The sequence below is a fragment of the Schistocerca americana genome, chromosome 4, assembly GCF_021461395.2.
Source record: "Schistocerca americana isolate TAMUIC-IGC-003095 chromosome 4, iqSchAmer2.1, whole genome shotgun sequence".
Classification (NCBI taxonomy): domain Eukaryota; kingdom Metazoa; phylum Arthropoda; class Insecta; order Orthoptera; family Acrididae; genus Schistocerca; species Schistocerca americana.
Genome location: NC_060122.1, coordinates 694,207,667 through 694,228,720, shown reverse-complemented (window position 1 = coordinate 694,228,720; position 21,054 = coordinate 694,207,667). Strand labels below are relative to the sequence as shown.

The window sequence follows — 21,054 nt, the reverse complement described above, 5'->3', positions numbered from 1 at the left end:
AACCCTGGGTTTTCAGCGATGGAAGTGAAACACTGAGGAGTAACCACCAGGGCTGGATGTAGCATCCAAAATGAAATAGCAAATTCGGCCAAATCCAATAAAACCTGGAACCAACTAGATAAAGAACAGCCAGCAAAATGATTGCAAAGACAGAATTAAGACAAGTGCATGGGCGAAAATGCACCTTTAGTACGAACTGATTTTAAATTTTTTCGTGATAAATGATTTCTGTATATAATCAGTTTTTAAAATTAAAATGCCTTAAATGATTTTGGTGAGTGAAGTGCCTACTGACAGGTATCATTGAGTACTAAAGGACTATTACAGCATATTAAAAAAAATATGGCTCTGAGCACTATAGGACTTAACTTCTGAGGTCATCAGTCCCCTAGAACTTAGAACTACGCAAACCTAACTAACCTAAGGACATCCCACACATCCATGCCCGAGGCAGGATTCGAACCTTCGACTGTAGCGGTCGCGCGACTCCAGACTGTAGCGCCTAGAACCGCTCGGCCACACCGACCGGCCAGTGATTGTGGGAAACACTGACGGAGCGCATAGAAAAGTCAAAGCATCTGTCGGTGAAATTAAAGGTATGGGAGGTAACATTAAGAGTGCAAAGGGAATTCCACTGTTAAATGCAGAGGAGAGAGCAAATAGGTGATAACAGTAAATTGAAAGCTTCTACGAGAGAGTACATTTGTCTGGTAACGTGATAGGAGAAGAAACAGGAGTCGATATATAAGAGATACGGGAACTTGAAAGAACTTTGGAAAACCTAAGATCGAATAAGGCAGAATGTATAGATAACATTCCATCAGAATTTCTAAAGTTCAAATGGTTCAAATGGCTCTGAGCACCATGGGATTCAACTTCTGAGTTCATTAGTCCCCTAGAACTTAGAACTAGTTAAACCTAACTAACCTAAGGACATCACAAACATCCATGCCCGAGGCAGGATTCGAACCTGCGACCGTAGCGGTCTTGCGGTTCCAGACTGCAGCGCCTTTAACCGCACGGCCACTTCGGCCGGCAATTTCTAAAGTCATTGTGGGAATTGCAACAAGCAACTATGTCCATTGGTGTGTAGAATGTATAAGTCTGGTGATATGCTATCTGATTTTCGGAGAAACATCATCCACACTTTTCTAAGATTGCAAGAGCCAACAAGTGCGAGTATTATCGCAGAATCAGCTTCACAGTTCAAACATCCAAGTTGCTGGCAAGAATGATATACAGAGGAATGGAAAATAAAATTCAAGATTTACTGGATGACAATCTGTTTGGCTTTAGGGAAGATAAAGGTACCAGAGAGGCAAGTCTCACGTTCTGGTTTATAATGGAAGCAAGACCGAAGGAAAATTTTCCGACCTGGAAAAAGGGCTGGACAATGTAAAATGGTGCAAGATTTTCGAAATTCTGAGAAAAATAGGGGTAAGCTGTAGGGAAAAGCAGGTAAAATACAATATGTGCAAGATCCCAGTGGAAAAAAGAGTGGGAGGCGAAGAAGGAAGTGCTCGGATTAAAATGCGAGTAAGACAGGAGTGTAGTTTTTCACTCCTACTGTTGAGTCTCTACATCGAAAAAGCTATGACGGAAACGAAAAAAGGGTCAAGAGGGGAATTAAATATCAAGGCAAAAGAATGTCAAGGACAAGATTCTCTAATGACAACGCTAACCTCAGTGGAAATGAAGAAGAATTAAGAATCTGCTAAATGGAATGAAGTCTAATGAGTACAGGATATGGACTGAGAGTAAACCGAAGGAATTGGAAAGAAATGAGAACAGCGAGAAACTTAACAACAATATTGGTGATCACGGAGTAGAGGAAGTTAAGGAGTTCTGATAGGTAGGCAGTAAAATAACCCATGACGGCCGGAGCAAGGACATAAAAAACAGACTAGTACTGGCGAAATGGACATTCCTGGGAGTAGCCTTCTAGTATCCAACATGCCTTCATTTGAGGTAGAAATTTCTGAGAATGCAGGTTTTGAGCACAGCACTGTATGATAGTGAAACATCGACTGTGACAAAACAATAACAGAAGAGAATCGAAGCATTTGAGTTGTGGTATTACAAAAGAATGTTGAAAATTAGGTAGACCGATAACGTAAGGAATGAGGATTTTCCCTAGAAAATCGGCGAGGAAAGGAATACATGGAAGCCACTGACAAGAAGAAGAGATAGGCCCTTAGGGCATTTGTTAAGAGATAACATAACTTCCATGGTACTAGAGGGAGCAGCAGAGTATACTGTAGAGGAAGCCAGGTATTGGAATACTCCCAGTAAATAATTTAGGACGTAGGTTCCAAATGCTGGCACTCTGGAGGGGAATTGATGGCGGACTGCTTTAAACCTGTCAGAAGTCTGATGACTCAAAGATATATGCTGATGCAACCCAGCAGACTTATGCCAATTTCCGTTCTGACAATGGTTATGTTTGTTCCCACTGTATTGTAAAGGGGCGTTTTGAGTACGATCGTGGTAAAGGTCGGAGCAGATCAAGGACGGGTGGTGTGAAAATATTAACAGGTTAATTAAGAAGACGCGAAATGTGAATGGGCTCGCACGCACTACTCTACCCTTTGTTTGTGCCGCTCTTCACTATGAATCATCTACTATATTCTGGAAGCAGTCTTTCACATATTGACGAATATTGGCACCAGAGGGTTTCTCGTCTTTCTAAGACTCTGGAGCTGTACAAATCCCACTTAGTTTGTGTCTCTGAGTTTAAATGTCGACCATGTGTCAACATCTGTGTCAGTCCGAAGTATACGCAGTTTAATCTACTGGTTGTGAGTTTCATACATGAATCTGGAGCAGAGCAGGGCCTTGTTACCAGTACTGAAACAATTCCTGGAGGTGCTTATTGACCGTCTGGGAGTAACTGTTAAAATACAATATACCATCCAGTTGACAGACAAGGTTCCAGTGGGTCGGTCACCGTATCGTCTATCCCCACCAAAAATTAAAAAATCAAGAAAATTGATTGATGCAGTACTTGCTGAGTGGGAAATTAGGCTATCAGTTTCGACCTGTACCTCTCCCAGAGTTTTGGGAGGACAGGGTTATCGGCCAGTGGTAGATTACTGAGCGCTTAATCAAAAGGTACTTGTTGACTCTGTGCCACTACCTGATCTCCATAATTGCTCTGCTTGGTTTTCCCGCGATCAGCATTTTTTCAGTCTCGGTCTAAACAAACCACCAAATGCCTCTGGCCCAAGAATCTAAAGCAGTCACAGCTTTTACAACGGACTGGAATTTATTCGAATATAAGCTCTTCCCGTTTGGTCTCGCCACTACTGCAGCCATTCTGTTCCATTTGTTAGTTTCTGTACTGGGAGACCTTAAGTATAAGAGTGTATACAACTATCTCGATGATGTTGCTATTACTTTTGAGGAACATCCGTTATATATTGGACGAGTACTTGAAGGCTGATGGAGGCTGGACTAATTGTGAAACATTCCAAGGTTAACTTAAAGAGTAATATCTTTTTCTGGGGCTTATAGTTTTAACGGATGGGGTGCGGACTGACCAGCAGCAAATTTTAGCAGTACCACTGTTTTCCACTCATTAAAATAAAAAAGATATAGCTAAGTTTGTTAGGACGTCGAGTTTATTTCGTAACTTTATACTGAATTTTGCACAAGTGGCGACATCTCTGAATCAACTGAAACGGAAAGAGGAACTGCTCATTTCGGAAGAACGTCAGCAAGCTTCTGAAAACAGCTTTACTTAACGCCCCGGTCGTGGGACTCTCTACCTTTGACAACCAATATATATTATATACTGATGCATCAAGTTCTGGTATCAAAGGTGGTTCTAGTTAAGGAGTTTCAAGGCGAAAGGAAACCCATGGGATACGAACAAGGTCGTTACCTGAGGCGGAAAGAAGGTAGCCAGATTATGAATTGGAGGGCTCGGCAGTACTGTTTGATCTCGAGAGATTTAAGTTTTATTTAGACCATAGGTTGTTCATATCGGAGGCCGATACCCAAGCGTTATCTAGTGTTGTGGCACGTCCCCGAAAAACAGGTAGCGACATGGTATGTTTGCATATCTGCATTCAGTTTTGAGGTCCAGCATGTTAGAGGGAGTCACAACCAGCTTGACGATGCCTTAAGCCACCTGCTTCAACAAGAAGAAGAGCCACAGGAAATGTCATCTCATTTGGTGAATGAATTTTTTTGTTGGAGTCATCTGCTGGGAGGTGCTATTTTGCGATTTAGATTCCAAGCAAGAAGTTGACACTCAGTTTTACGTAATTAAAAGCGAGATTGAAGGAGAGGAAGTTGTGGGCCATTTATTAAGAAGAGTAATTCTGTGCAAGGCTAAGATCTGTTTGCTGATGGACCTTCTTCAAATACTTGCATCAGAATTAGAATGAAAATTAAGGGGCATTAGACCTGGCCAACCTTAAATAGGAAAACAAGGAGGATGGTTAGTCAGTGCCAGGATTGTCTTAGGGCTAAATCAAATCCCAGTTCTAAGTGGGGGGGGGGGGGGGGGGGAGATCTTCATTGATCACTTAGGTCCTTTTCCGCGGACAGAGCGCAGGAGCAAGTATTTTTGGTGATAGTGGAGGCCTTCTCCCGGTTCGTGGGGCTACTCCGCAGTAAATGAGGTACTCCGAAGATGGCTGTCCAGCATTTAACTTGGTTTTTTTCAGTCTTTGGAGGTCCTAGGGTGCTGGTGAGCGATAACGCTTCAGTCTCTTCATCCAGAGAAATATAGAAGAGCTGCGTTGCAGTGCTAACCGCCATGTAACTACGACACAGAAACATCCTCAGCCGTCATTTGTAGAACGCATGGATCTTAATTTGAAGTCAGCATTGATTGTATACCAGTCCAGAGTACCGACTCGGTGGGACCATTCGATACGTTGATTTAACTTTGCGATGAACACCACGCACCATGAGGCTCACAAGTCAACTGGTACCAGTCTTATGTTCACCTATTATAATAACTCACTACAGTCGAATGTGTCGCCCATTAATGATAATCTACCGGTTGATGGGAACTTGGAAACGACGAAGAGAAACTTGTAAGTGGCTGAAAACAACATTTTGAGAGTGCATAGAAAGGAGCTGCTCGATAAAATAAGGGTGGATGTCCCATCATTCTGCGTGTAGCTAATCTTGTTTACCTAAGAAATTGTTGAGTGCAGAGTAAGGGTAACAAAAAGGTTATATAAAAGATGTTGTTCCATTATTTGGGCGAGCAAGGTACTTTCCTCATTCGCATTCCTGGTGCAGGATGCATCTAGTGGCAAGGGTTTTTGGGCACATATCAGCCAGTTCCAAGTTCTCAACAAGCAGGGTGCTGTGGAAGAGTCAGGTAGTGGGCCTTTTACGTTCTGTTTTGTTTCTGTTTAAAGAGGGGGCGGGGGAGGGGTAAGACGGAGGTTGCGGTAGCAACCTTAGCCTCCAGTCGTCCTTTTCGATTTTGGAGAGCCTTGCTGCATCTTGGGTTTGGTACCCATGGCAGACAGGTGTGCTATTTAAATGCTTGCTCGGTGACATCAGAGATGGGCCGAGTTGTAGAGAGCGAGGTAACCAAAGGCGCGACCGCGTGTTTCCGGCGGTTAAGGATTCATGTTTGCTGCAGACTCCGATACCGTCGACCTGCCTTTTGCGTATCACATAACACCTGTAGATATCAACTGTTGTGGTAGTGAGGGGAATGTTCACCAGTGCGACTGATGGGCGTGTCGTGGTGCTGCCCTGTCACTGCAGTGAGGAGCATTTGAGAGGATGAGCCATCGTGCTGTAATACATATCAGAGCAGAATTCTCACCAGTATTGTGGTGCGTTCTCGGCGTTGTAACAAGCTAAGCAGGGGATTAGTGGTCGCACTTCCATGTTCTGGCAGTCGATCGCCACCATGTTGTTATAGTTCTAGTCACAGAAAATTGTAATATTCAAACTGTGGTCCGCCAAAAAGAAAAAAACAAAAGAAAAAAAAATGAGAATTTGTTCTGTACTGATAGACTCGTTGTTAGTGTCATGGATAACGAGTGTTTATTCACGTGAAACATTAGAAAAAAGTTTTGTTAAGCAACTTGCAGTGTTGTAACTAGCGCTTCACCTTACAGTGACCTGGTTACCGGTCACTTTATTTGCTCTTCTAGTATAAACTGAAATTTAGTGAGTGAGAACTATGGATGAATAAAAAATTTCATTTTAAATTGTAAGTGATGTATATCGTGCGTCTTTGTACACAGTTAGCTGCTTGTACGCTACTGGCCATTGAAATTGCTACACCAAGAAGAAATGCAGATTATAAACGGGTATTCATTGGACAAATATATTATACTAGAACTGAGATGTGATTACATTTTCACGCAATTTGGGTGCATTGATCCTGAGAAATCAGTACCTAGAACGACCACCTCTGGCCGTAATAACGGCCGTAATAACGCCACTATGGCGATGGCGAATACACGCTTCCAATGTGCGTGCACCGCGATTTCGCCAAACACGTATGCGACCATCATGATGCTGTAAACAGAACTTGGATTCATCCGAAAAAATGACGCTTTGAAATTCGTGCACCCAGGTTCGTCGTTGAGTACACCATCACAGGCGCTCCTGTCTGTGATGCAGCGTCAGGGGTAACCGCAGCCATGGTCTCCGAGCTGATAGTCCATACTGCTGCAATCGTCGAACTGTTCGTGCAGATGGTTGTTGTCTTGCAAACGTCCCCATCTGTTGACTCAGGGATCGAGACGTGGCTGCACGATCCGTTACAGCCATGCGGATAAGATGCCTTTCATCTCGACTGCTAGCGATATGAGGCCGTTGGAATCCAGCACGTCGTTCCGTATTACCCTCCTGAAGCCACCGATTCTATATTCTGCTAACAGTCATAGGATCTCGAGCAACGCGAGCAGCAATCTCGCGATACGATAAACCGCAATCGCGATAGGCTACAATCCGACCTTTATCAAAGTCGGAAACATGATGGTACGCATTTACCCTTCTTACACGAGGCGTCACAACAACGTTTAACCAGGGAACGCCGGTCAACTGCTGTTTGTTTATGAGAAATTGGTTGGAAACTTTCCTCATGTGAGCACGTTTTAGGTGTCGCCACCGGCGCCAACCTTGTGTGAATCCTCTGAAAAGCTAATCATTTGCATATCACAGCATCGTCTTCCTGTCGTTAAATTTCGCGTCTGTAGCACGTCATCTTCGTGGTGTAGTAATCGCATGATGTTACAGGAATTTGCTACTACTTGCTTCGCTGCGTTCAAAATTTTGCTGAGTGATTCTGTGCTATAGGAAGTGGCAAATTCGCATGGCGCTGGTTACTTTGACAAATGGTTCTCGTACTATTGATGGCTGAGTTCGACACCATTTGCATAAGTTGCGTAATTTTTTGTTAATTTCATTTACTCTGTTGCGATTTGTCTCATAGTTACGCAGGTCTCATCATTAACTAGTCTTGATGTTACGCTGAAGCATTAGGCTTCGAGAAGCGGACATTTGTTACAAGTTGTAAAAGTTATTCTGTACTACTTCAGAGTTGATTACTAAGTTTTGAGCCAAGTGTGGATATTTACGTTTGGTACAGATGAACAGCATGTTCTTGTATTGTTGCTAGTTCACGATCATAACAAAACTTTCAATGTCTAGATATTTTACGTGACTACAGTTGCAGTTAAATAGGATTGGCTTGATGGAAACATATATAAATTGTATGTGAACTTCACGTTGTATTAATGTTTACTTAGTTTTTCTTACTGTGGACTTAATATCCACTCGCGACGTTTGGGCACATTAAGCTATTCCTTTTTTAATTACGTTATTGGATCTTAACTTGCTTCAAGATGGTATCAAAGTTTTAGTGTGTATGACTAAATAACTTAAATGTTCATGTCTATAGCTTTGAAGGAAACCTTGTTCATTGTATGTAAATATTTAACAATTTTCATACTTTTTTATTGATGTTGCTGGTCTATTACCTGTATGAACAATTGCGCTCGAGGGTATTTTCGACTGTGACAACTATCTTTCTATCACCAGAGTCGTACTGTCTTTGACATTTAGGCCATATGTACACGGGAAATATGTTACCGTCGTGGTTTTTACCGTGTTTCGTGTTTATTTGTGCGCTGTTGTACTTATACAACATTCACACTCATTTGTTTTAGCGGCTGTATGCATATTTGCGTTTCAACAAATAAAGTGATCGGCAGAGGGTCACTGTAATGATAAGCACCATTTAGAACACTGCAAGTTACTTACCGAACTTTCTTCTAAGGTTTCACTTGACTAAACACTCTTTATCCAGCGCACTAACAACTAGTCTATCAATACAGAACAATTTCTTACCGTTTTTTTTTTTTGGTGAATCAGAACATTGCGGAACACAGTTTGAATATTATAGTTTTCACAGACTTACTCAACGATCAGAAACACCAGGGTTTTCGCCAAAGGTGCATCAGACTTGACGCTTTGCTCACCATTAACTCCTCTAATACTGGAAAGCATTCCACTGATTCACAGGCATCACGTCCGTTCCTGACTGTCTACTCCTTCGCAGTAACCTACTCCCACCTCGCGCCCTGAATATAGTTAATCTCTTTTCATCCAGTCTCTCGTATATCCTCACAATTCCTAACGACCCTCATTTCGCCTACTCCCTATTCCACACCATAGATGAACGTACATTTTCCCCTCACTTGCTCACAGGTCTCACTACATGGACAAGATACCACAGACATAGCTGAACCCATTTATCGCCATACATGAGATAAAACATGTCTTATACAAAAAGCTAAACACTGCTCCCGCATGCGAAAGCACTACATACAAACATCTAAGATAATGACCGTGTTGTTTTCTAGGAATCTTTATAAACCTTTACAACACGATCCTCTCTGCAGGCAACTATCTTGAGTTCTGGAAAATCTCCAAAATCCTACGTTTCCTCAAAACGGCTACACTCCCTAGCAAAATTTCCTGCTATTGGCCCATCATCCCCATCCTCGTTGTTTAAAAAGGTCTTCGAATGTAACACTTCCCAACGTATCTATATACATCTGAACAACAGAGACGCAGTGTGGCTTCAGTCAAAATGTCTCCTCTGATAATATTGTTTTTCTGACTTCTTCTATCTCATCAACTAAAAAAGAGAAAATCTGCCATTTTCGTATCCTCAACCTCGAAAAAGACCCCGACCTTATGGCATTCCGGTCAGCTTTCCAGATACATGCACTTCGAATTAACTACGTCCGTCTGATTGGTTCCTTTCTATGTAAATTACCATATTTTGTCACTACTAACAATACCAACTCATCCTAACCCTCCCCTCCCCCAAACCTGCCCACCAAACACAGCCAATAATTATCTGCCAACTACCCGAATCCATGACTTTTGCTTAAGCATTGACAACCATCCTATCAAGTTAACTAACACATTAAGATACCTCGGACCAGCTCTCCACTGGCAACTAATGTGAAAACATCATCTGCTATCCACCGAACAGGAAGCCCACAATAGCCTAAAACTACTAAACTGCCGAACGTGGGGACTGTGATACTCTACTGTACTCCAACCTACAAACTAATGTTAATCCGCACTGTCCTCTCCTTCACCAATGTTGACTGGACATTCGCCCCATCCCAGTTTTATCACTGCCTCCAGTTCCATGAGCACCATGGACTCTGTCTTGCTTTCCACAACCGTTTAGCTTCCCCAACATGGATCATCTGTATTTCATCAAATTCCCACGTCTCCTCACCGACAATGAACACTTTCGAATGTCCTACACAATCCAAAAAGCTGGATTCCGACATTCCCATCTGTTCAAGAATCTTGGTATTCTACTGCACCTGTAGGAACACATCTGACAGTACATGCACGTGAACAACGCTATATCCTATCCTAACGCAACTTACACCGTTTCCCAGAGGATGAAATCTACTCCGATATTAAAAAAGGCCCGTGTTATATGCCCCCATCCACATCGGGGCTGCCCCCTTCTCTCTTCCATTGTTCGCCATCTGCCCTTCTCCAGATTCCACGTACATGATAACGAACTACTCCTCACTTTCTGTCTTCCCATGATTCGTTCGAACATCATTTAACTTGATCACAACAGACACTACCATAACGACTCTACATTTATATCCACAACCTTAAAACCAAGAGAACACATTTTCTCCTCACAAAATCATTCCTTTTTTTCCATTGTACGTCTTTCAGCTTATTAGAAAAAGTGCAGTGATGATCCTTAACAAGAGCGTCACCGTTTCTGTCACGTTTTTAAATACTTATTCTTCTTAAGTCTTCGGCTTTAATTTAAACACTAAAGAAATTCGACGGATTTAATGTTATGTACACCATTAGAGAATTCATCCTTCTACAGATTTTACAATCATAGTTAAGATTTTCACCTTTTGGTCATATTATTTTCTCCTTTATTTATATTTTTTAATGTTTTTCGCTGAAGAGAGGAGCGTTGTGCGCACATGCGGGATGAGGGTGATGAAATGAAACTAACGAAACAGACTTTTGTAAATACCATTCCTCCACAGTTGCCAACACTTTAAGTAGAATATATGTTGAGTTTCGTGAATCACTGTTGCTAACTGGTGCGATTTCTTGCAGTTGCCTGACGATAAGCAGTACTCGAAATTCCAGTCGCAATAAATAATAGAAGATTACAGCTGTAAGCAGAAATTATCATGATTAATAATGACATGAAGGCTGTGTAGTCCACCCAAAATGAACTCTGATTATAAGGTGCTGTGAAGTACCAGACTTTTATGCTGATGAAAGAACGACACGAGCTCCTGACGTTCACTTGTTACAGTAGTTGAGTAATTTGGAAATTGCGTGCATATGGAGTATCGTCTCAGCTGTGTGACTGGATTCGTGATTTCCTCTCAGAGAGGTCACAGTTCGTAGTGGTAGACGGTAAATCATTGAGTAGAGAAGACGTGATATCTGGCGTTCCGCAAGGTTGTGTCATAAGCCCTCTGATGTTCCTGATTTACATAAATGATCTAGGTGATAATCTCAGCAGCCCCCTTAGACTTTTTTCAGATTATGCTGTAATTTACAGTCTACTAAAATCATCAGACGATCAATTCCAATTACAAAATGATCTAGAGAGAATTTCTGTATGGTGCGAAAAGTGGCAATTGGCAATAATCAAAGAAAAGTACGATGTCATCCATATGGGTACTAAAATAAATTCGATAAATTTTGGGTATTCGTTAAATCGTACAAATTTAAGGGCTGTCAATTCGACTAAATACCTAGGAATTACGATTAAGAGCAACTTAAATTGGAAAGACCACAGAGATAATATTATGGGGAAGGTGAAACCAAGGCTGCGCTTTGTTGGCGGAACGCTAAGAAGATGCGACAAACACACTAAAGATACAGGCTACATTACACTTGTCCGTCCTCTGCTGGAATATTGCTGCGCGGTGTGGGATCCTTACCAGGTACGATTCTATCTACATGTACATCTACATTTATACTTCGCCAGCCACCCAACGGTGTGCTGCGAAGGGCACTTTACGTGCCACTGTCATTACCTCCCTTTCCTGTTCTAGACGCGTATGGTTCCCGGGAAGAACGACTGCCGGAAAGCCTCCGTGCGCGCTCAGATCTGTCTAATTTTACATTCATGATATCCTCAGGAGGTATTAGTAGGGGTAAGCAATATATTCGATACCTCATCCAGGAACGCACCCTCTCGAAACCTGGACAGCAAGCTATACCGCGATGCAGAGCGCCTCTCTTGCAGAGTCTGCCACTTGAGTTTGCTTAACATCTCCGTAGCGCTATCGCGCTTACCAAATAACCCTGTGACGAAACGCTCCGCTCTTCTTTGGACCTTCTCTATTTCCCCTGTCAACCCGACCCGGTACGGATCCCACACTGATGTGCAATACTCAAGTCTAGGTAGAACGAGTGTTTTGTAAGCTACCTCCTTTGTTGATGGACTACATTTTCTAAGGACTCGCCCAATGAATCTCAACCTGGCACCCGCCTTACCAACTATTGATTTTACATGATCATTCTACTTCAAATCGTTCCGTACGCATACTCCCAGATATTTTACAGAAGTAACTGAACTGCTACCATTATTAGTTCCGGTATCATATAATCATGCAATAAAGGATCCTTCTTTCTATGTATTCGCAATACATTACATTTGATTGATGGAGGACATCGAAAAAGTGCAAAGAAGGGCAGCCAGTTCCCGTGTTATCGTACAATAGGGGTGAGAGTGTCACTGGTATGATCCGCGAGTTGGGTTGGCAGTCACTGAAACAAAGTCGGTTTTCCTGGAGGCGAGATCTATTTACGAAATTTCAATCACCACCTTTCTCTTCCGAATGCGTAAAAATTTTATTGACACCCACCTACGTAAGGAGAAATGATTATCATAATGAAATAAGAGAAATCAAAGCTCGAACAGGAAGATTTAGAAGTTCCTGTTTCCCACGCGCCATTCGAGAGTGGAATGGTAAAGAAGTGATATGAAAATGGTTCGATGAACACTCTGCCAGGCAGTTAAGTGTGAATTGCAGAGTAACCATGTGGTGTACGTACTGTAAGATCTTCGGTAGACACACCATCAGATTATTTGACTGTCGCTCTAACGAAGTAGGCGAGTGTCAGCAATATGTCTCGTGGTCTTATCGTGGCGTGTTTATCTTCTGCCGTTAGGTCAGACGATAGAAATGCCACTTGCACGCTTAGAGAAGCAGATTGATGGTGACCAACTTTAAATAGAACTTGATTAATTTTCACACACATTTATTGAAATAGTAACAAACATAAACCTTACGTAACTTGATTCTGGGTGCTATTTACAATTGACAATCTGAAGTTCCTTCAGTCTTGGTACGTTGATCTTATTCTCACATATCTCTGATACTTGACAAAGTGTCTATACATTTCTCTTCATGGCTATGTACAGGAATATGATAATCTTATTAGGTGCAGACTGGAACTTGACTATAGACTGGTACAGACTAATGCAGATAAATGTAGACTGACTAATCGGAGGTCTGTACACTTGTTATAATACCTGGGGCGCTCATGTGTCACTGCGCGAGTGTGATCCGCGAGGAGAAAGGGTTGTACGCTAGCAGCAATCTCATTGGCTGCGTTACATATTAATACGCGGATCGGCGGAAGCAGAATTTGGTCCGTCTCTAAGGCAGCGCCATCTCGTAGTGCGGAGACGGACGAGCGCTGCGCCTGCGCTGTTGTGCTTAACGGGGTGCGCTCTAGTGGGAAAGTTGTGTACGTGCTGTTGTGTACGCGCTGACTACGCGGAACTATGTACACAACAAACCGTGCAGCTGTAGATGTAGATGTAGAAAGCCTGTCAGTGACTTACCTGGGGGTGCAGCCGTAGAGTAGCGAGCAGCGAGAACTCCGCGGGGAAGCCGCCGGCACGCGGGAAGAGCTGCGCCGAGGGCACCCAGATGTAGGAGTTGGGCCGCAGGCGGTATGCGCTGGGCCGGCCCGGCACCCTCTGCCACTGTGCGCGCGCCGGGTGGAAGTAGCGGCGGTCCTCCAGAGACAGCGCGTCCACGCTGCCTGCGCACCGCAACACACAAACTCTCTACGTCTCTCTCCCAAGCAGCCCTCTCCATACTTTCAAATTAGAGATACTGTGATCCTAACTGCCAAGATTGTAATGACGCTACACGCCTGACTAACTCTGAACACAGAATGAGCCTCTTGGGAATCATAAAAGTATAACATTGTACTTATTAAGTTACAGGCCATTAAAATAGCTACAACACAAAGATGACGTGCTACAGACGCGAAATTTAGCCGACGGGAAGAAGATGCTGTGATATGCAAATAATTTGCTTTTCAGAGCATTCACACAAGGGTGGCGCCGATGGCGAGACCTACAACGTGCTGACATGAGGAAAGTTTCCAACCGATTTGTCACACACAAACAGCAGTTGACCGGCGTTGCCTGGTAAAACGTTGTTGTGATGCCTCATGTAAGGAGGAAAAATGCGTGCCATCACCTTTCCGACTTTGATAAAGGCCGGATTGCAGCCTATCGCGATTCCGGTTTATCGTATCGCGACATTGCTGCTCGCGTTGGTCGAGATCCAATGACTGTTACCAGAATATGGAATCGGTGGGTTCAGGATGGTAATTCTGAATGCCGTGCTTGATCCCAACGGCCTCGTATCACTAGCAGTCGAGATGAAAGGCATCTTATCCGCATGGCTGTAACGGATCGTGCAGGCAAGTCTCGATCCCTGAGTCACCAGATGGAGACGTTTGCAAGACAACAACCATCTGCACGAACAGTTCGACGACGTTTGCAGCAGCATGGACTCTCAGCTCGGAGACCATGGCTGCGGTTACCCGTGACGCTGCATCACAGACAGGAGCGCGAGCGATGGTGTACTCAACGACGAACCTGGGTGCACGAATTCCAAAACGTCATTTCTTCGGATGAATCCAGGTTCTGTTTACAGCATCATGATTGTCGCATCCGTGTTTGGCGACATCGCGGTGAACGCACATTGAAAGCGTGTATTCGTCATCGCCATACTGGCGTATCACCCGGCGTGATGGTATAGGGTGCCATTTGTTACACGTCTCGGTCACCTCTTGTTCGCATTGACTGCACTTTGAACAATGGACGTTACATTTCAGATGTGTTACAACTCTTCATTCGATCCCTGCGAAACTCTACGTTTTGGCAGGATAATGCACGACCGCATGTTGCAGGTCCTGTATGGGCCTTTCTGGATACAGAAAATGTTCGACTGCTGCCCCTCGCCAGCACATTCTCCAGATCTCTCTCCAACTGAAAACGTCTGGTCAATGTTGGCCGAGCAACTGGCTCGTTACAATACGCCAGTCACTACTCCTGATGAACTGTGGTATCGTGTTGAAGCTGCATGGGCAGCTGTACCTGTGCACGCCATCCAAGCTCTGTTTGACTCAATGCCCAGGTGTATCGAGGCCGTTATTACGACCAGATGTGGTTGTTCTGGGTACTGATTTCTTACGATCTGTGCACCCAAATTGCGTGAAAATGTAATCATATGTCAGTTCTAGTATAATTTGCTTATCTAATGAATACCCGTTTATCATCTGCATTCCTTCTTGGTGTAACAATTTTAATGGCCATAAGCAACTTTCTGTAAAGCACGTGAAATAACGATGGGAGTTAATGCTGAGAGATCATGCTCAGGGAGGCAGACCAGTAGCTTGTAGTTCATGGAGCGAACACCATTTTTCAGAAACACATTCTACGTAGATGGCACAAGTTTGCTCGCACGGTGTGTCTCGATTGTAATGTGAAAATGACCGTTACGCCACAACAGCTTCCTCAGGCTCAATGTGTCATATGGCATGCGAAACTTTTGACTGTCGCAGAGACCCAGCCAGCATCCAGACGTTTATACAACGTTATCGACCCATTCTTTTTTGCTGAGGGGACCGAGCTGTCAGTCACCTTGAAATGACTGAGCAGTGCGTGGTACCTCAATTACAGCACGATGAGATACAGCACACTATTACCTATCAATAGGACCCACGCCATAGGGTTCTCATAGTGTGGGAATAATTAATCCACATATTTAACGATTTCTGGCTCCTAACAGTCCTAACCTAACGTTTTCAGATTTTTTTCGGTGCAGCTACTGCAAGTCAACAACGAATGCGCAAGGGCACTGAATCTGGCTGATCTACGGTAGCAGATTACAGTGGCCTTTCAAAGAACCACTCCATAAATACTGCTTGCAACTTGGACGCGAGGCTTATCATGCGGCGAATTCGTGATGCTGGACATGTTGAGTGCTAATCTGTGGTGACACAATCTTCAGACACGAACATCTGACTCTCCTAGGCCTTTATGTAACGTTAAAAAGCAATAAATTTGCATAGTTTCTCGTATACAGTGTTTTACTTTTCTGACATCTCAATCTGGGCATCCTATAGCTTGTTCTTTTTCGATAACATTGCCTGTGCATTTTTTAAATGACTTTGTACTGTACATTACATGCGTTCCTCCTCAAAGCTTAGTAACGACAGAAACTTACGCGTAATGTGTCACAGCAAGTAACACATCTCGATGAAACTTGGATCAATCATGGAGAGAAATACTACAGTATAACTCAGAAAGTAACTGAAAGAAATACGCAATGAGACGAACAGAGACAATGTTGTTGTTGTTGTGGTCCTCACTCCAGAGACTGGTTTGATGCAGCTCTCCATGCTACTCTATTCTGTGCAAGTTTCTTCATCTCCCAGTACCTACTGCAACCTACATCCTTCTGAATCTGCTTAGTGTATTCATCTCTTGGTCTCCCTCTACGATTTGTACCCTACAAGCTGCCCTCCGTTACTAAATTGCTGATGCCTTGATGCCTCAGAATATATCCTATCAACAAGTTGTGCCACAAATTTCTGTTCCACCCAATTCTATTCAATACCTCCTCATTGGTCATGTGATCTACCCATTTAATCTTCAGCATTCTTCTGTAGCACCACATTTCGAAAGCTTCTATTCTTTTCTTGTCTAAACTATTTATCATCCACGTTTCACTTCCATACTTAGCTACACTCCGTACAAATACCTTCAGAAACGATTTCCTGACGCATAAATCCATACTCGACATTAACAAATTTCTCTTCTTCAGAAACGCTTTCCTTGCCATTGGCAATCTACGTTTTATATCCTCTCTACTTTGACCATCATCAGCTATTTTGCTCCCCAAATAGAAAAACTCATTTACTACTTTAAGCGTCTCATTTCCTAATCTGATTCCTCAGCATCACTCGATGTAATTCGTCTACATTCCATTATCCTCGTTTTTCTTTTGTTGATGTTCATTTTATATCCTTCTTTCAGGACACTGTCCATTCTCTTCAGCTGCTCTCCCAGATACTTTGCTGTCTGTGACAGAATTACGAAGTCATCGACGAACCTCAAAGTTTTTATTTCTTCTCCATTAGTTTCAATTCCTACTATGAATTTTTCTTTTGATTGATTTACTGATTGCTCAATATACAGATTGAATAGCATTTGGGTTAGGCTGCAACCCTGTCTCACTCCCTTCCAAACCCCTGCTTCCTTTTCATGCCCCTCGACTCTTATAACTGCCATCAAATATCTGTACAAATTGTAAATAGCCTTTCGCTCCCTGTATTTTAGCCCTGATACATTCAGAACTTGACAGAGAGTATTCCAGTCAACATTGTCGAAAGATTTCTCAAAGTCTATAATTGCTATAAATGTAGGTTTAACTTTCCTTAATCTGTTTTCGTAGAGAACATAATTACATTATAATCGCCACGGTCCATAATGGTGCTCTGCACATTACGAAAGGGAGAACATGGTTTTTAATAGGATGTCTCACCACCACTGACAACAATGCGTTTTCTGCAACCTGTCCCCACACTGACCAGAAGGTTGGTAAGGATACCTAGTGGGAGAGCGTTCCATTCCTCAACCAGTGCGGTTCCCAACTGCTGAATGTTGCGTACGCACGTGCCGCAGTACTTGAACCCATTGCGTTTCAAAAGTGCTCGATGGGATTCAAGTCGGGAGAAGTGGCAGACCACACCTTTCGCTGAGCACCCCCCCCCGCCAAGAGCTCCTCACCCGTGCTGTTCGTTGCAGTCCATAACTATGGTGCTGATGCTGGTTATGTGTTTCAGTTGACCAAACTGCTAAGGTTATCAGTCTCCTATTCAGCCGCCGTGACATAAGCAGTGTACCAAGTCACTCTGCGTGTAGTGTAAATTCTGTGTGCAACTGTGAGGAAGTGTTCCAAATGAATCCTTGTAGCGTCTGTCTGGTGCAGAACATCGGAGCCAGCCCAGCACTCACCTAGTGGGATGTGGGAAACCACAGAAAAATTACAATCAGGCTGGCCGCACAGCACCTCCTCGTCATTCTAACACGCAGGGTGAGTTCGATCCGGGGCAGGCATACCTCCACGTCTGGGAAGCATTGCCGGCTGTGGTGCCCGAGAGGTTCTAGGCGCCTCAGTCTGGAACCGCGCGACTGGTTTGGTCGCAGGTTCGAATCCTGCCTCGGGCATGGATGTGTCTGATGTCCTTAGGTTAGTTAGTTTTAGGTAGTTCTCAGTTCTAGGGGACTGATGACCTCAGATGTTAAGTCCCATAGTGTTCAGAGCCATTTGAACCATTTTTTGAGAAGCATTCACGCGGCTCTCCGGGCGGCTCTATAGTAATAAAATCATGGCCGAATGCACCATTCTACCCTCGCTCACGGGAAAAGAATATAGTCTCAGAAAACATTGACTAATGAGTGTACCGCGATCGAAGCTTTGCACGTCCGTAAGCCTGTGCAACATCACCCTTTCCCATACCATACCACCTGAACCACCAATGCGATCATGTTCGACAATGCTGGATGGCTGGTTAGAGGTGAGCACACGTAATGCACCCAGGAACATAGTCTAAAACGATCATTTTTGGGGTCCAGGTATTACGGTGCGGTGGGACATAATATTGCACTGGTGAACATATCTCCAGATCCTTGAAAATGATACACTCACTGGTTAACGTTAATGTGATACTGTACTCCTTCTCCATGTACGTCTTTTCAAGGATGCATTCGGTCTACGCTTCATTTTGGTGGAAGAAAAAGCGCGACTGTATCGAACTGGGCAGGTGGAGGAGCTGTTGGAACGAGAAGATATTCATCGAATGCACTGGTCTGCCTCTTCCCCGGACTTAAACGCTATGGAAGATGTGTGGGATGAGTGCAGGAGGCGTATTGCTGCACTTCCACACGCCCCAAAGGCCGTCCAGCAGTTATCAGTGGCCCTGGTAGAGGAGTGGAATGCCGTACCAAACGAAGTCCTTAGCGACACGGGAGCTCATTGCAGAGCTTGCACTGCCCTCCGTAGTCCTCACACATCCAGTTAAGAAATATGTCCCGCGTTGTGTAACGTCCAGGGAAGCATAATTAATCGCAGTGACATCAGTGCTTACCGTCTTTCAGTAAGAGTGTTATTTCTGTACTGTAGCAGTTCTCTCTATGTACGTTCCCAGTTATATTGAGTTACGGTTTCTTGGCTGTGCATATAATGCGAAAGTTAGGTTCATCCTTAAGTTTACACACCACAGCAGTTACTTCAGCTCTGTAGAAGCTGGTATTTTCTTGTTTGAGGCAGAGCTACCACGAATATTTGAAAGTTTGTGTTCCATATGAGCTGTACGAGTTTCTAGAGGATACAGTACAGGCTGTAGATTTTTTTCCTTTATTGTCATTTTGACACCTTATACAAAGGTAGGCCGGCAGCAGCAATATTAAGCCGCTCTCTGGCCACAGATAATACATTTATTACAAGTGGAGACATAAAAAAAATGACACAACACGGTGGATAGACAACAGTAGATACACAAATTAAAAATACAGGAACTCGTTCATAAGTGCAGCGTCCAAAGAAAATCGTTCAGCCCTGGGGCACTAACAGAAACGACAGAAACGGCTCACGTGAACGAAGGAGCACAATGACGAAACACTGAATCACTAACACGATGGCACACACAAAAACACTGGCAACGATCTCTGGCACGCGAATGTTCACTTTACATGTACCAGTGTGGGGACCTGCCAAAAGGGGAAGGGGTGGGGGAGGAAGGAGAGGTGATGGTGTAGATGGCAGTGGCAGAGGAGATGGGAGGGGCTGGAAAGAAGGTAGGGGGGTAAGGGAAGCCTGGGGGTGGAGGGGGGAGGAAGGGAGGAGGGAGAGAAGGGAGAGAGGGTGCCCTAAGGAAAAAACACAGGGTGTGGAAGGGGAGGATTAAGGTTGGGAGGAGGGGTAGATGGAGGGGAAGAGGGCATCATCAGGGAGGGGGAGTTGGTGGAAGCCACCTTGGGCGAGGGTATGGAGAGTGGATAGATGGAGAGCAGGTGGGATGTGGGAATACAGGCGCAGCAGCAGATGGGGGTGGGAAAGGATGGGAGAGACAAGCGGGTGAGGGGGTCAAGTTTATGAGAGGTGTAGAGGATACGTATCCGTTCAAGGAAAAGGAGGAGGTGCGGGAACGGAATAAGGTCATACAGGATCCGCGTGGGGGAGAGTAGACGGATCTGATAGGTGAGGTGGAGCGCATGGCGATCTAGGATTTGAAGGGATTTGTAAAAGGCTGAAGGGGCAGGCTGTAGAACGAGTGCACTCCTTAAATGCCATATCAGTACAACGAACGCCATTTAATTTTCGACCATGCACATTAGTTGTTCTAGAAACGCTTAAAGAACTGAGCTTTAAGAAAATTTGGTTCTTGTAATGGTTCATTTTACCCGTCCATTACTTTCACTGCTTTTACCTAGCATTCCAAATTCATTATAGTCATTCATTACATGCAGTTCAGTAACATTAATATGACCACCATCTACGTTCTACGTCAGCATGCAATAACCATCCACAGATGGCAGGTGGGAGCACTAGCAGTGGAGAATATATATAAAACGTGTCGGGGGAAATCAGCAAAGAGTGCAATGCTATAATGAGAAAACGGAGCGAATTATCTGAAGTCCGAAGGGTCCTTAGCCTTCAAGGCAAGGCCATTCCCCGTCAAGCCGAGTGTGGAAGCTTTCCACGGCTAAATTTGTAAACTGTTCGCGTTATGCAATCGTTAAAATACACCGCGGATAGCAAAATGGTGTTACCCAAAACCAGTGCCGAGGCAACTGTGGTCCACCGTGGTCCATAGACAACGGCGGTGAACGACGGTTGCGTCGATGTGTATGGGCGACTTGATGTGCAACTGTTGAGCAACTGACTACATATATGAACCAAGAGGATCAGTGTCTCCCAATGATCATTCAGCGAGCCTTGATGCGAATCGGCCCCTGCAGCAGGCGCCTGGTGCATGCAGTCTAGCTGACTCCTGTTCATTGGAGACGAGGGCTGGAATTTACACTTCCGTTCCACAACTGGACGACCACTGAGTGGCGGCAAGCGGCCTTTTCAGATGAATCGATGATGCTTCGTCTGAGAGATGGGCGTTGGCGTGTATTCCGTGAAATGTTTGAAAGCAACATCCTGC

General features: G+C 44.1%; 1 protein-coding gene across 1 annotated transcript in view; it reads right to left on the bottom strand.

The window, feature by feature from the left end:
* LOC124613713 (papilin) overlaps window positions 1-21,054 on the bottom strand; it is a 232,959-nt gene that overhangs the window by 102,731 nt on the left and 109,174 nt on the right. The window contains exons 4-5 of the mRNA XM_047142433.1: window positions 13,379-13,581; window positions 9,606-9,614 (exon numbers count right to left, since the gene is read on the bottom strand). Coding sequence (XP_046998389.1) covers window positions 9,606-9,614; window positions 13,379-13,581 — 212 coding nt within the window. The remainder of the gene's footprint in view (window positions 1-9,605; window positions 9,615-13,378; window positions 13,582-21,054) is intronic.